This window comes from Rattus norvegicus, chromosome X, assembly GCF_036323735.1.
Source record: "Rattus norvegicus strain BN/NHsdMcwi chromosome X, GRCr8, whole genome shotgun sequence".
NCBI lineage: Eukaryota > Metazoa > Chordata > Mammalia > Rodentia > Muridae > Rattus > Rattus norvegicus.
Window position 1 is genome coordinate 147,654,361 of NC_086039.1, and position 13,383 is coordinate 147,667,743.

Consider the following 13,383-nt stretch of genomic DNA (forward strand, 5'->3'; position numbering starts at 1 on the left):
TGTGAGCTATGGGAGTGGGAGCCAAGCTGTAATCTATCATGTGCTTAGGTCCTGTGTCCTTTCAGAGTCAAAGTGAGAGCTGGAGGGTGACTAAGGATGCCCTACTACAGGTCAAGCTCTACCCAATAATGCAACTGTGCTTTGGCAAGCCTTGCACCAACTTGGAACTCCCTTCTATGAATAACCCATTTAGCCTTTATGTCTGCAGGGAGCCAGGCTTTGAGCTTACTAGATTGGAGAATGTCAGTGCCACCTGCAGCTAAAGTAGGAGTTTAGGATGGAATGGAGAGACTCTTTTTCATGGGGGTTCACCATTAATGTCACTGATCCACTGTGGTAAGGCTGGTACCAAGATGTTTCCCATATATGTGCATAAAACCCCATGTCCGTTTTTAAATCCCAGGATTTTGTGCATAAATGTCATCTTTCAAGATCCCTAAAGTGGAGAGCCTGGATCTGTTCAGAGTAAAGATGAAAGCTGAGGGTGGGTTGTGGAAGCTCCAGCACAGATAAAACAATCTCGGATCCAGAAACACCACTGCTAAGGGTCCTGCACCAAAGTGACTGCCATCCCAGGAGAAACACCCTCTACTTTGTACCTACATTCTCATCTGAGGAATTCGGAATGTTCTAACCATTTTTTGAGTTGTGCTAAATTTGAGGAATGCCTCACTGCTAGTAACATTGGGAATTAGCCTCCTTCCCACTTTTCCACATGCGGGGACTTGGGAGATAAAGGATCATTTTTGTGAGGTTTCTGCATAGGAGACAGCCACTCGATATGATATTTTTAGAGTGTAGGTGAAAGTTTAAAGTTGACTACAATGGTCCTTTTAAGGATAGGAGGTCCCCCCACATAATTCACTACCCTGCCCAGATTTAACTTAGATTCCAATGGGGCAAACAAAAAAAAAAAAAATTGGACCCTTCTACTTTCGTTGCTGCCTTCTCTGAACAGGCACTATTTTCTGTCATTTTCCCTGAATAGGCACTGGTTTCTGTCATTCCTGGAGGTATAGAGGGGTGTTTAATTTGCAGAGACTAAGAAGGACCTGAGAATGGAATGTTGAAGCTCCACTCTGGAGAGAAAGACTAAAGATACTATCATTGTTCTGGTCTGCTACTCATTCCTTTAAACTGGACTGACTTGCTGAAAGGATCCCTTTAGTCTTCCCTCAGGGGATGGGGAGATTCTGCTCTTAGGAGCCAATTCACACTTTCTCAGAGAGAAGAGGACGGTATGACCTCTGAGTCAAGATAGAAACTTGCAGTAGGTCTCAGAAGCCGTTCTCGAGAGAAAAGCCTTAATAACGAAGATACCTTGTGCTCTTTTAAGGGTCTTCCATAAAATCGGGGAGGAGTTCTAGAAAAGTTTGGGGCCCAAACTTCCGCATCTGCATCCGGGGACTTGGATGACTCAGAGACCTTTAGTGATGCTCCTGGAGGCTAGAAGATTACTCAATGCTGATTTGTGGGAATGATTCCCTCCCCTCTGTTCTACGTTTAAAGCCTGGCAGTTCGGGACTCTGAGCCATTTTGTGAAGCTCTCGGAAGGGTGAGGTCTACTCAGCAGGCTCTGCATCTGCGGACACATAATTCAGTGCTGGCTCACCAGGCTTTCTGAATCCAAGGACTTGGGGGACTCAAACCCTTTTGTAAGGGTCCTCGGAAGGGGTAAGTACGCTTATTGCTTTCTTAATCCAGGGACTTAGGAGACTCGGTCATTTTGTAAATATCCTGAATGGGAAATTCCAGTCAGCACCTTCAGCCGCCTGGAACCTTGAGGACTCAACTCAGAGACGTTTTGCGAGTGTCCTGGAAAGGGCGATTCTAGTTAGTACTTCCTTCATCTAGGGACTTCAAAGGCTCAGCAACCTTTTTTTGTGAGTGTCCTGGAATGGAATTCTAGTCCGTGTTTTCTACTTCTGGCTACTTCAGAGGCTCAGAACCTGTGTGAGTGATCAGGAAGGGGGTAATTATTGTCAGGGCTTTCTACTTCTGGGGCTTCAGACACTCAGAGTCACTTCACGAGTGTTCAGGGAGGGGCTAATTATAGTCAGTGGTGTCTGCTTCCTGGGAGGTCAGAGGCTCAGGGCCATTTTGTAAGTGTCCAGGAAAGGTAAACGCTAGTCAGCGCCTTCTACTTCCGGTGACTTAAGAGGTTCAGAGCCATTTTGTGAACGTCCAAAAAAGGTAGTGACCACAGTCAGGGCTTTCTACTTCCGGTGACCTCAAAGGCTCAGAACCATTTTGTGAAGTTTCTGGAAGGTGGAATTCCCAAAATGCTTTCTGCTTCCGGGGACGTGGGGGGTGGGGGGGGGATCGTGGCCATTTTGTGAGGTTCTTGGGAGGGAGAGGACCTCGCCCTGCTTATCAGAGCCGTTTTGTGAGGTTTCTGGGAGGGAGATGACATCGTCCTGCTATCACAGCTCAGGTGAGAGTGGAGGGTGGACTTCGGAATCCTCTTTCAGGATTGAAGGGCCCCAAATAATGTAATCTAACCCCTCTGGTTACCATGACACCAAGTGGGGCCTACTGGTAGGCACAAGCCACTTGTGTTTATTCAATAGGCCAATCCTTGAGAACTGTCCAGACGCCTTTTTGTGGTTATAAGGAATAAACTCTTGTCCAGGATTAAAGACTGACTGTAAAATGGACTGGGAAAATCCCAATTCAGTTTGAGGGTCCTGCAATATTAAAGCTGTACTCCCATGGTGAGCGCTGCACCAAACAGGGATTCAGTTTTAATAATAAACCCTTTGACCATGTGCTCACTGTACACAAATAAAGAAGAGCAATGTTTAGAGGTCTCCTTAAACTAGATGGTGACTGCTTTTGGGGTGTATTTAACCCAAAATGTGGACTGCTAGAGTTTCCAGGACATTTAGAACAGTGTTTCTTAATCTGTGCGTTGAGAACCTTTTGTGAGTCATAAGACCCTTTCACAGGGGTCAGGGAAAACTAAAAGAAAGTATAGATACTTATGTTATAAATTGTATCTAAGGGGTTGGGGATTTAGCTCAGTTGTAGAGCGCTTGCCTAGCAACCGCAAGGCCCTGGGTTCGGTCCCCAGCTACGAAAAAAAAAAAAAAAAAAGAAAAGAAAAAAAATTGTATCTATAGCAATATTATGAAGTCATAATATAAAGTATTAATAAAAATATTATGAAGTAATAATAAAAATAATTTTATGATTTGGTATCACAGTATGAAGAAGAACTGTTATAAAGGGTCACAGCACTTGGAAGGTTGAGAAGCAGGGATCTAGAGTGAACTCAAGTTATAATTAGATTGGGGTGTTCTTGAAGGAAATACATATGTTCATATATTTGCACATTCAATTGTGACCCCCCTATACACAGGAGAGACTCCAGAAAGAGGTGAACAGGCTTCTGTCCATCAAGATGGGCCCTGGGAATAGTTAGAGAAACTATTAGAGATAGATACGCTAAGATTTTTAAAAAGCTGCATTGTATAATTTTGACCATGCTGGTGCAAACCAAGGCTGAATTGTGCCCCTCTCCTATCTTAAATAACTGCCTTTTGGGATTTAGGGAACTCAGAGCCATGTGTTAGTTTCTGGTGTTCAGATTAGTCCATACTGCTCATTTGCAGGAATGAGCCCTCTCAAGGCTTCCCCATCCTCCACAGTCAACACTGGTTCTGTGTAAGACTTTGGACCAAAGATACCACCTCTAATTTCCTGTTAAGGCATAAGGGTGGGGGTCAGGTTTGGCCTGGGTCTGGATCTAAAGGTCAGCAAGGGCCTTCTAAGGCATACTTGAAAAACCTTCAGATTTTCCAAGATAAAAGAGGGATCCAACTCATTCTGCTTGTCTTAACAAATACCCCAGGGTTCTTTGGGATGGACTTTGTCTTTACTTCTTTCTATTCCACAGGAAGGTGAACCTGTACAGTGTGTGGTATCACCAAACAGCAGACAGAGCTACCAGAGGGAATTGTGTAGTATCTTCCAACAATCCAGGTAATCAACCACGGTGAGAAGTATAGATTTGTAGAGACCCTACATCTACTCTAACAAGGAATTAGCGTCTGCATGTATCAGTTCTGATGCCTGGAGAGCCTTCAATGGGTGACTAGCGTTGAGGGTTTATTTATGTTTTCATACTTACTGGTGAGAGTTATCTGGAAAAAGATATACTTGGTCCTAGTATTAATATCACTTTAGAGGAGTGAGATATATATGGAGAAAAGTGTTCAGTAGTTATACCTTTTATGAGGACTATATCTGAAATCAAGGAAAATATCTTGCAGACGGCATATGACCTGGCTAAGGGGGCTTAAGTGGCAGGCTTGTTTATTTAAACTGTCTCTGACAGGATATGAGAGTTTAGAGGAAATAAGGTCGGGGGTAAAGAAGAAATCTCAAGGATAGATGGAATGAAATTCAGGTGGACTTCGGGAACCCATATCTAGCAGAGATGACCCCAGATCATGTATGTGGTCACCACTGGAGATCTCACACAGAGGTAGATGACACATGTCACTAGCTCACTTTTCCTGAGAGCTTTAAGGATTTCAGGGAGGTGAGGCGTGTGATCTGAGTGGGAGACTTTGGTTAACTACAGGGGTTCCAGGACCAGACAAGTTCCAGGTAAGGATATAAGAGGATGATTGGAAGAAACTCCAGCCTATAGCACAGATATGGATCTCCAAAAAGTCTTTCCTGAACTGTTTTCTCTACAACAGTCTTTTACAAGGATGTCAGTCTGAACTCCCTGTCTTTTTTTCAGGCATTAGTCTAAAGGAGCTGAAGGACTTGACTCAAGTCATCAGAGGAAGGATCTGGTACATCAGTGTGAAGGTAAGAGCCAAGAGAATTCCATAATGTGACACAAAGATGCAGAACCTCCCTGCCTTCATGTTAATAGTGGGAAAACCTAGGCACTTTGAATGAATTCCCTTTCCTTACTGCCTGTTCCCCATGTCTCAAAAAGCATGATACCTAGTCTTAAGGAATATGGATATGGGGGGGTCATATGGAACACCCCCCTTCTTTATATTTATCCTGGATCAGACTGATCTTAAATACTAGCTACATGAGATCATACTGACTTGTTCTGGACCAGATATAAGGAGGTAAGACACATTCATGTTCTTTGATTATATCTCAGAAGCACAGAACTTAACATTTGCCTTAGACAAGAAGAGGGATGTACCTGGAGAGGCCATGTCTTTCCCTCTTTCAGGTTTTTAGGGGTGCATGCAGTACCATAGTCCTTTGACCTGAAGTTACCACCCAAGCAAATTCCTATAACAGGCTTTTGGGAAGCTGCTCCTGGATAGAAAATTTCCTCACATTTTCCCTTTCTTCTTCAGGTTTGTGAATCTTCATCCCTGTGACCTGAACAGTGTCTTGCCTGCTCTTTCCAAGGAAACTCAAGATGGAACCTACTGACAACAGCCAGAACTTCAACCTCTGGGACATCCCCCAGGCCCAAATCGAAGATAGGGGCCCCGAGGATGCCCAAGGCCCAATAGCTGAGGCAGGGGAGGTGGAAGCCATTGCCACCATATCAGGGGATGTGTCTGCTGGAGAAGAACCTAGTTCTCCTCAGAGAGCCTCCTCTCCTCCCACTGCTATGGGTTTCATTGGAGAGGCATCATTTGGCAATCCTCTAGCAGGGATGCCTGGTACTGAATTCCCTGTTCATGGTGAACTAAATGGAAAGATAGTTGATTTGGTGAGATTCTTGCTAGTCAAGTTTAGAAGGATGGAGATAACCAGTAAGGAAGAAATGATCCATAGGACCATGAGAGATTATGAGGAGCACTACTCTGTGATCTTTAGTAAGGCCGCTGAGTGCATGAAGCTGATTTTTGGGGTTGACATGATGGAAGTGGACCCTTTTGTCCACTCCTATTTCCTTTACCCTGCTCTGGGGATCACCTATGATGGGATGCTACATGGAGTTGTAGGCGTACCCAAGACAGGTCTGGTTATAATTGTCCTGTGCATCATCTTTATAGAGGACAATTGTGTCAGTGAGGAGGTATTCTGGCATGTAATGAATAGCCTAGGAATGTATGCTGGAGTCGATCATTTCATATTTGGGGATCCCAGGAGTCTCATCACTGAAGACTTTGTGCAGGAAGGTTATGTGGAATACAGGCAGGTGCCCAACAGCCATCCTCCTCGCTTTGAGTTCCTGTGGGGCCCAAGGGCGTATGCTGAAACCACCAAGATGAAAATCCTGGAGTTTTATGCCAGCATCGTTAGGCAGGATCCCAGATCCTACCCTGAGAAGTATGCAGAGGCTTTGAGGGAAGAACAAGAGAGGGCCTAGGCCAGAAAAGCCCAGCAGATAATAGATATGACTGCTCTGACCAGCACAATATGTAGTAAACTCACAGTTTATGGTCAGGCAGAACAGTAAAATAAGTGGTAGACCCCCAAATGAGAGCTATTGGAAAGAGAGTGTAACCCATTCCTTTCTTACTGTTCTGTTTGGGTGACTTAGGCTCATAATTTTTGAACATTGTTAACTTTTACTATAAGGCTCATTTACTTGAGAATTTTAAAATTAAAAATGACATCAGTAATGCCTGTGTTGATTTAGGTCAGGAGAATTTTGTTATCATAAAAACAAACAGTTTTCTAATTTGTAATATGTCACACAATCTGATACCATCAAAGTTGGAATTTCCTGGACAACAGAAAACATACTGGCATTAATATAAAAAACAGAATAAAATAAAATTTTTGTTGTGTAGCTATGTGTAGTCTCTCATTCTGGTTAACTAATTAAGATTAAAACCAAAGTAAACTGAAGGGACTCTCTTCCAAAAGCCTTCTCTGAGGATCTTATCTTTGCAAAGTCCTTTGTTATCAGTGGGACATAGGGAACACCCGACCCCTTGTTACCCTTGGATAATTGGTACATTGCAGAAGCCAGACTATGAGAAGTCCCTTTAGATTACAAGCCCTAGTTACAGAAGGACTGCAGAAGGTGGGCCCTCCTAAAAAGTCCTGTGTGGGTGCCTGAAAGCAAGACAGCATGGGAGACCGTCGTGGGAGGTGATTGTAATTAAACTGCAAGTTAGCTAAGGCTAGGTCCTTGGGAGGTGTGACTGACTTAAAACTAAGAGAAGAAAAATTCTGAGCAGTCCTTTTTCAGTGGACTTCAGAGAAGTATCAGCCTGGAAGTCTCATTCAGTGGCAAAGCACTTGCATTTCACATGCAGTCAAGAAGGTTATAGCTCTATCACATCAAAACACAGAACTTGGCGCTGCAGTGTAGGAGAATACCAGGGAAGAGAGGAGGGAGGGAGTGGGTAGGGGAGCACCCTCATAGAAGCAGGGGGAAGGGCAATGGTATAGGTGTTTGCCAGAGGGAAAACCAGAAAGGAGATACATTTGAAATGTAAATAAAGTAAGTACCCAATAAAGGGAAAAACATAGAACTAAAGTATTCAGAGAAGAATCTAGTTCTGAGGCATGAAGAGGAGATACAGATTAACATATCTTATGAACTCAAGGTTTACTGCTGTATTCTATAGGAGGTTCTTAACATACATAGGGTCAATCATGGGAAAGGGAGACTTAGAACTCCTAGACAGGGCTTCTTTATCTCCTCGGCACTGGAAACAAAGATGATTACTAATATTATTTTAAATGTTTCTTAGGTTTATGAGTATTTTGTTCGCATGTAACTGAGTGTAGTATTTATGTCCCTGATGCCTAGGGAGGCCAAAAGTGGGTACCAGATCCATTAGAATTGCAGTTAAAATGTTTGGGAGCCTGTGAATACTATAAACAAAACTTTGCTTCACTGACTAAAAGACCAGCAAGTGCACTGATTGGCCAAGTTTTCTAATCCTGGATAAAATAATTATGTGTGTCTACAGTGTGAGGTCAATGTGCACATGGTACAGAACACTTAAGGGCAGCATAGGTCAGTTTGTATGTTGATTTTTTCCTCCCACCATGTTGAAGCAGGACCTCTCAAGTTTCTGCTGCTGCCCTTCTGACTCTGGGCTAGCTGTTCTGAGAGACTGTGGTCAGTTCTCGTTCCTGTACCTCCCATCTTGATAGAGGAATGCTAAGCTTTCAGTTGCACCCAGTTGAGCCTTACTCTTTCTGTGGTTTGGGAGGGATATAGCTCTAAATATCAGGCCAGAGCAGCTAGCACTTTTCCCCTCTGATCCTTCACCTGCAGCCTAAGATACCATTTTAGTTCAGTTTTCACCACTGTAATTTTGCCCTCTCTATGTACTCACTTTAGGTAGATGGTGAACTATTAAAGGTAGTGCTTTGACTGGAAAAGCCTCTGGGAGGGATAGAAGTGAGAAACTGATCCTGGACTCACACTGTAGGAGTTTCCCTCTATCTATTTTGACATATGTCCAAAAAGAGGCGGGATTTAGTGAGTTTTATTCCTGAAATTTCACAGTGGCTGCTTAGCTATAATATGCCCCACTGAGCTACATGTTCTCTTGATATATCCTGGCAAACAGAGTGAGTAGCAAGACCCCATGGTAGAAGGGGCTGGAATCAAATTATAATAAATGTAACAACCGTCTATCTCTTATAATGATTCTACTCACTAAGAAACTATACTGGGCCCTTAAATTCAGGACACAAATTCCAGCAGCCCCTTTGAACAGGCTTTATCACTTCCTACAGGAATAGCATCACACCTTCCAGCCTTGGGAATTTTTCTAATTCTTGGATAATTATTGACAGTGCTGGGTGGAGACCACAGTTCTGCATGCACCTTTCCTTGCCTAATGCTCCTATTGCCTCCTCTGGAGACCAGAAAGTCACTTTCACATTGCATGTGATGAAGTGTTCAGGCAGAGTGATTAGGTGGAACATACAATAATGTTAAATTAAAACGAATGCATGAATTTCATGGTGTATCTGGTCTTAGAAGCCTGACCAAGACATAAAGTTACTCTCTCACAATCTACAGTAGTTACTTTTTTTGGACAAAATTGACAGGGGCATGTCATCTACATCTGGCCTTCAGTGAATACTACAGCACTAGCCTGTATATAGGAGTGTCATTTCTAAGCATTTACCACACTAATACCTCATAAGAAGGTATCCTTACCCTGGGACCTCCAGCATGTTTTTATGCTAGAGAAAAATATATGATAAGCCATGGGGTGTTTAACTGTCAAAGACAGATTCTGCTTCACCTGTACTGTTCATTCTCCTAAGGCATTCACTACTCATCTTTATCTCTGATGCTTTTAAGACTTTCATCACAATAAGGTATCCTCAGCTCCAGTATTCACTAAAGCCGCAGCGTTCAGCAGTAGTTCTTTGGGGTGAGCTTCATCTTCTTTGGCAACAGTTTGGTCCTGTAGCTAACACCAAATGCAATTCAGCAGCTTCAGACCAGTCCTCTAGGTAGGTAGACACTATGCACACACCAACAGCAATAGTTCAGTCCTTTTAGCAAGCAAGCAGCTGTAGTTCAATCCTGAAGAAACTACCAGACTTGCTAACCAGCCTGAGGCAAGGTTGCTGAAGCAGCAAGCTGCCACAGGAGCCTCAGTAGCAGTTCTTGGGCAAGTTTCTCTCAATGCTGGAGTTATCACAAGTTGATCTCAATAGTGCTATGTAAGTCAAACCAATACGTGAATGTCTGTAGTCAAAAATAACAAGGCAGAGCAAACCAAACCAAGATTCAGTGCTCATCTCATACTGTCTGTGGGGTCATATTTACACTTTCATGTCTCTGCTATATCTAAACATTCTTTCACCTGTGTCTGCTTCAGGAAAACACTCTTTCATGTGTTTGCTTTAGCAAGACATCCTTTCACCTGTGTGCCACAGCAAAACATCATTTAGCATAATAAACTTTCTGAAGAAGCGGACATTTCCATTTCCGTTCTCTGTAATAGAAGCAGTGCAGAAAAGTCTAGTCCAATTGTCTGCATGATACTCAAGTGCACAAAATATTGTCCAAACTGTTAGGAGAGGAGCAAGTATAGTCTTCACTTCCATGAGAGCTAATCTCCACAGCAGGAGTACAAGAGAAGTTCCTTCACTTCCCTGTCCTTAGGGCCTCTGGTGAACCTTTGTGCTTAAAACTGACCTATGTAAAGTATAGCTGTGGACTTCTGTTTCAAAAGATTTCATGAGGAAGCCCAGCATGACAGAAAGCAGGCCTGATTTGTCATTAGGAGACTTGGGAAGATGCCTTTGGCTTACTCTTCCTTTTCTCATATCATGAACATATCATGAACAGCAAGACAGAATCTCCATCTCGGCAACTCTTACCCAGCTTTACTGCAAAAACATGGCTAATACTCGGTACTTTGTGCATTTGCAAAATCAAGGGATAACATGTGGGTACTTCCAGCATGTCCATTTCACAATGAAATTTCCTCTTACACGGACAAGTTTCCTGTGGACTGATAGCAGAGTCTCGAAGAAATTTTATCTTGGATAAGAGAGCAGCCTCAGCTGTGTACCAGGGATCGTACAAATGAGACCTCAGCTAGGAAGCACACCATCTCTTAATACATAAAGATGGGCACAGCGAGATTTCCCTGCAAACACCCCACTATAACTCACCTTTGATTCTGTTGATTTCTGTTTGAAAATGTGTTTCATGTGATTTTTTTTTTTGAGAAAGGAGAAGGGATCATTCACTTACACTAAGAAGGTCCAAACAGACCAAAGAAAGAGTCCACAAAAATCTGTGAGCCATCATGTTTCTTAATAATTACTGTGAATAAAATGGTGGGTAGATCAGGGGAGAGGGGAAATGGAGAAGTCTAAGAGAAGTAGAGGGAGGGAAAACAGTGCTTGAGATATATTGTATGAGAGGTGAATATATTTTCAATATCCAATAATCCTATGACCCCATATGACTATTTAAGAATGGAAATATATATATTATGTGACATTGTATGTTGTAAGTATGTAATTTGCATTTAGATTTTAAAGGGTTTAAAAGTAAGAGATCACTTTAAGTCTGAGAAGAAACTTTGGAGTTTTGAATGTATTAAGACTGTTAATATTTGTAGGAACACTTGAAGTAGGACTAAATGAACTTTGCATTATGATATAGCCACTAGACTATGTGGTCCGAGTTGAATATTGTGATGGGAGTGACAATAGCTCCCATAGACTCATATATTTGAATACTTGGTCTATAGGTGATGGACTGGTAGGATTAGGGGGTGTGGTTACATTAGAGGAGGGGAATCACTGGGAGTAGACTTAGAAGATTCAAAACATTGCATTGATTCCCAGTGATTTCACACTGCCTAATGGTTGTAGATAAATGAGATCTCCTAGCTCTCTCTCTCTTTATATTTGCTCTGCTATCATGGACTTTATAACTTTGAAACCATAATTCAAAATAAACATTTTCTACTGGAATTTACCTCAATCTTTATTGCTGTTGTTGTTATCACAGCAATAGAAGACAAAGTAAGTCAACTGCAACCAGACTATGTTGGTTCTTTGTATGATGATAGATATGATAGCCACTAGGCTGTGCCTCATACGTTCAAGAATTTTCATCAAAGATCATTTCAGGTATGTGGTACTGAGTGAGCAGTGGGTACTTGCAAAAGTCAAGGATACAGATTAGTATGGACTGAACTGCCCCAGCCCACATACAGTGTCTCCAAATAATCTGATATAGACATGGTTCCCATTCTTTACCAAATGGGTTCCGAGGTACATAGCAGTCTCCCTTACATATTCATTGTGAGCTATGGGAGTGGGAGCCAAGCTGTAATCTATCATGTGCTGAGGGCCTGTGTCCTTTCAGAGTCAAAGTGAGAGCTAGAGGGTGACTAAGGATGCCCTACTACAGGTCAAGCTCTACCCAATAATGCAACTGAGCTTTGGCAAGCCTTGCACCAACTTGGAACTCCCTTCTATGAATAACCCATTTAGCCTTTATGTCTGCAGGGAGCCAGGCTTTGAGCTTACTAGATTGGAGAAGTTTAGGATGGAATGGAGAGACTCTTTTTCATGGGGGTTCACCATTAATGTCACTGATCCACTGTGGTAAGGCTGGTACCAAGAAACCATACAAGTGCATAAACCCCCATCTTCTTTTTACATTCCAGGATTCTCTGTGTTAGCACTTTGTCTAAGCTCTGTCCCACCATTACCTGCCAACAGCCATGTATACCTGACTCACTCTAAAAGGGGCTGCTTGCCCAGTCCTTTTACTCCTTTCCCTTCTTGCCCCGTTCCCTTCCCCCATCTCTCTCCTGTGCTTCTGGTTGTGCTTGTGGCTGGCCTCTACCTCTCTCTCTCTCTGCCTTTTTCTGTCTCTATAACCCTCTGAACTCCCCTCCTCATGTCCTGAATAAACTGTATTCTATACTATACCATTGTGCAGCTGGCCCTTCATGGGGAAGGGATACCTTAGCATGGGCCTGTTGAGGCACCCACTTTCCCTGCACTTGAGTACACATCCACCAAACATAATCCTTCTCTCCTTTATATTTTTTAAAACACAACATTTGGTGACATAATACGGATTTAGAAACCCTGCATGTTCACATCCTCCCTGCTACCACATGGAGAGCCATTGAGAGATAGCCCAAATTTCAGAGAACTGGTAAGCCCCCTTCCCCCATCGGTCAGAGTAAAGGTCTCCATGGACCCAGGGGTGAGTTCTTGAGCTCAGAGCCACCCCTGTGCTGCTCTTGAGGATGGAGATATTCAGTCTTTATGACTGGTCTTTTCACTGACTCTCATTCTAGGACATCTAACCCTTGGGTGACCACCCCTCTCGAAAGCACTTTTCATGACCCCTCCCTTGGGCTTTTGCAGACATAGGGGAAATATCTAAGCTTAGGTGGGCCGCTTTCTTGGTGAGTTTGGGAGTCATCAAAGCTCCTAGTTGTCCATATGTAAACCTGGATATCTGGCGTGGCTGCACATTTATAATCTGTTATTAAATTCCATTCTCAGGTAGGAACGATTTTAATAACTTCCACAAACAACGGGTTGGTGTTCACCACCTTGTCCCTACTTACTGGGGCATTTCCTGGTCTAATTCATAGTGCGCAACAAGCAATCTCTACATGGTCACTAAACAGGCATTTTAAAACAACTCTCTTGCTAGTGATCTGTAGGGTAGGCTTCTCCTTCCCCCTCCCCCATTCTCTTACCATTTGCTCTGTTCCTGTTCACCTAGTGAAAAGCAGGTCTGACCCCACCCCTTGCATTCCTGTTTGCTGAAACACTGCTTTCTCCTGCACATATCTGCCCTTGTCCCTCTGACAGCAAGTGCGCTCTCTCTCTCTCTCTCTCTCTCTCTCTCTCTCTCTCTCTCTCTCTCTCTCTTTCTCCTGGATTCTGCTCGCATGTTCTGCCCACTTGCCACTGCCTGGCCATCGAGCATCTCGTGGCATGGGCTCAAGCTCTGCTGTA

The 13,383-nt window shown here is 43.2% G+C and overlaps 1 protein-coding gene across 2 annotated transcripts; it reads left to right on the forward strand.

The window, feature by feature from the left end:
• The first annotated feature begins 1,360 nt into the window (after window positions 1-1,360).
• On the forward strand, window positions 1,361-6,733 carry Magea9 (MAGE family member A9). Of its 2 annotated transcripts, none has more exons than NM_001419558.1 (4): window positions 1,361-1,674; window positions 3,899-3,984; window positions 4,754-4,824; window positions 5,340-6,733. In NM_001419558.1, the coding sequence occupies exon 4, from the start codon at window positions 5,405-5,407 to the stop codon at window positions 6,305-6,307; it is 903 nt and encodes a 300-aa protein (NP_001406487.1). In that variant the 5' UTR covers window positions 1,361-1,674; window positions 3,899-3,984; window positions 4,754-4,824; window positions 5,340-5,404; the 3' UTR covers window positions 6,308-6,733. The 2 variants fall into 2 exon arrangements, with proteins under 2 accessions (NP_001406487.1, NP_001406488.1); NM_001419559.1 differs by lacking the exon at window positions 1,361-1,674 and adding an exon at window positions 2,317-2,434.
• The last annotated feature ends 6,650 nt before the right edge of the window (window positions 6,734-13,383 follow it).

What these genes read in the sequence shown, in the direction of transcription:
- Magea9 (NM_001419558.1), top strand. Translation starts at nt 5,405, where the DNA reads ATGGAACCTACTGACAACAGCCAGAACTTCAACCTCTGGGACATCCCC.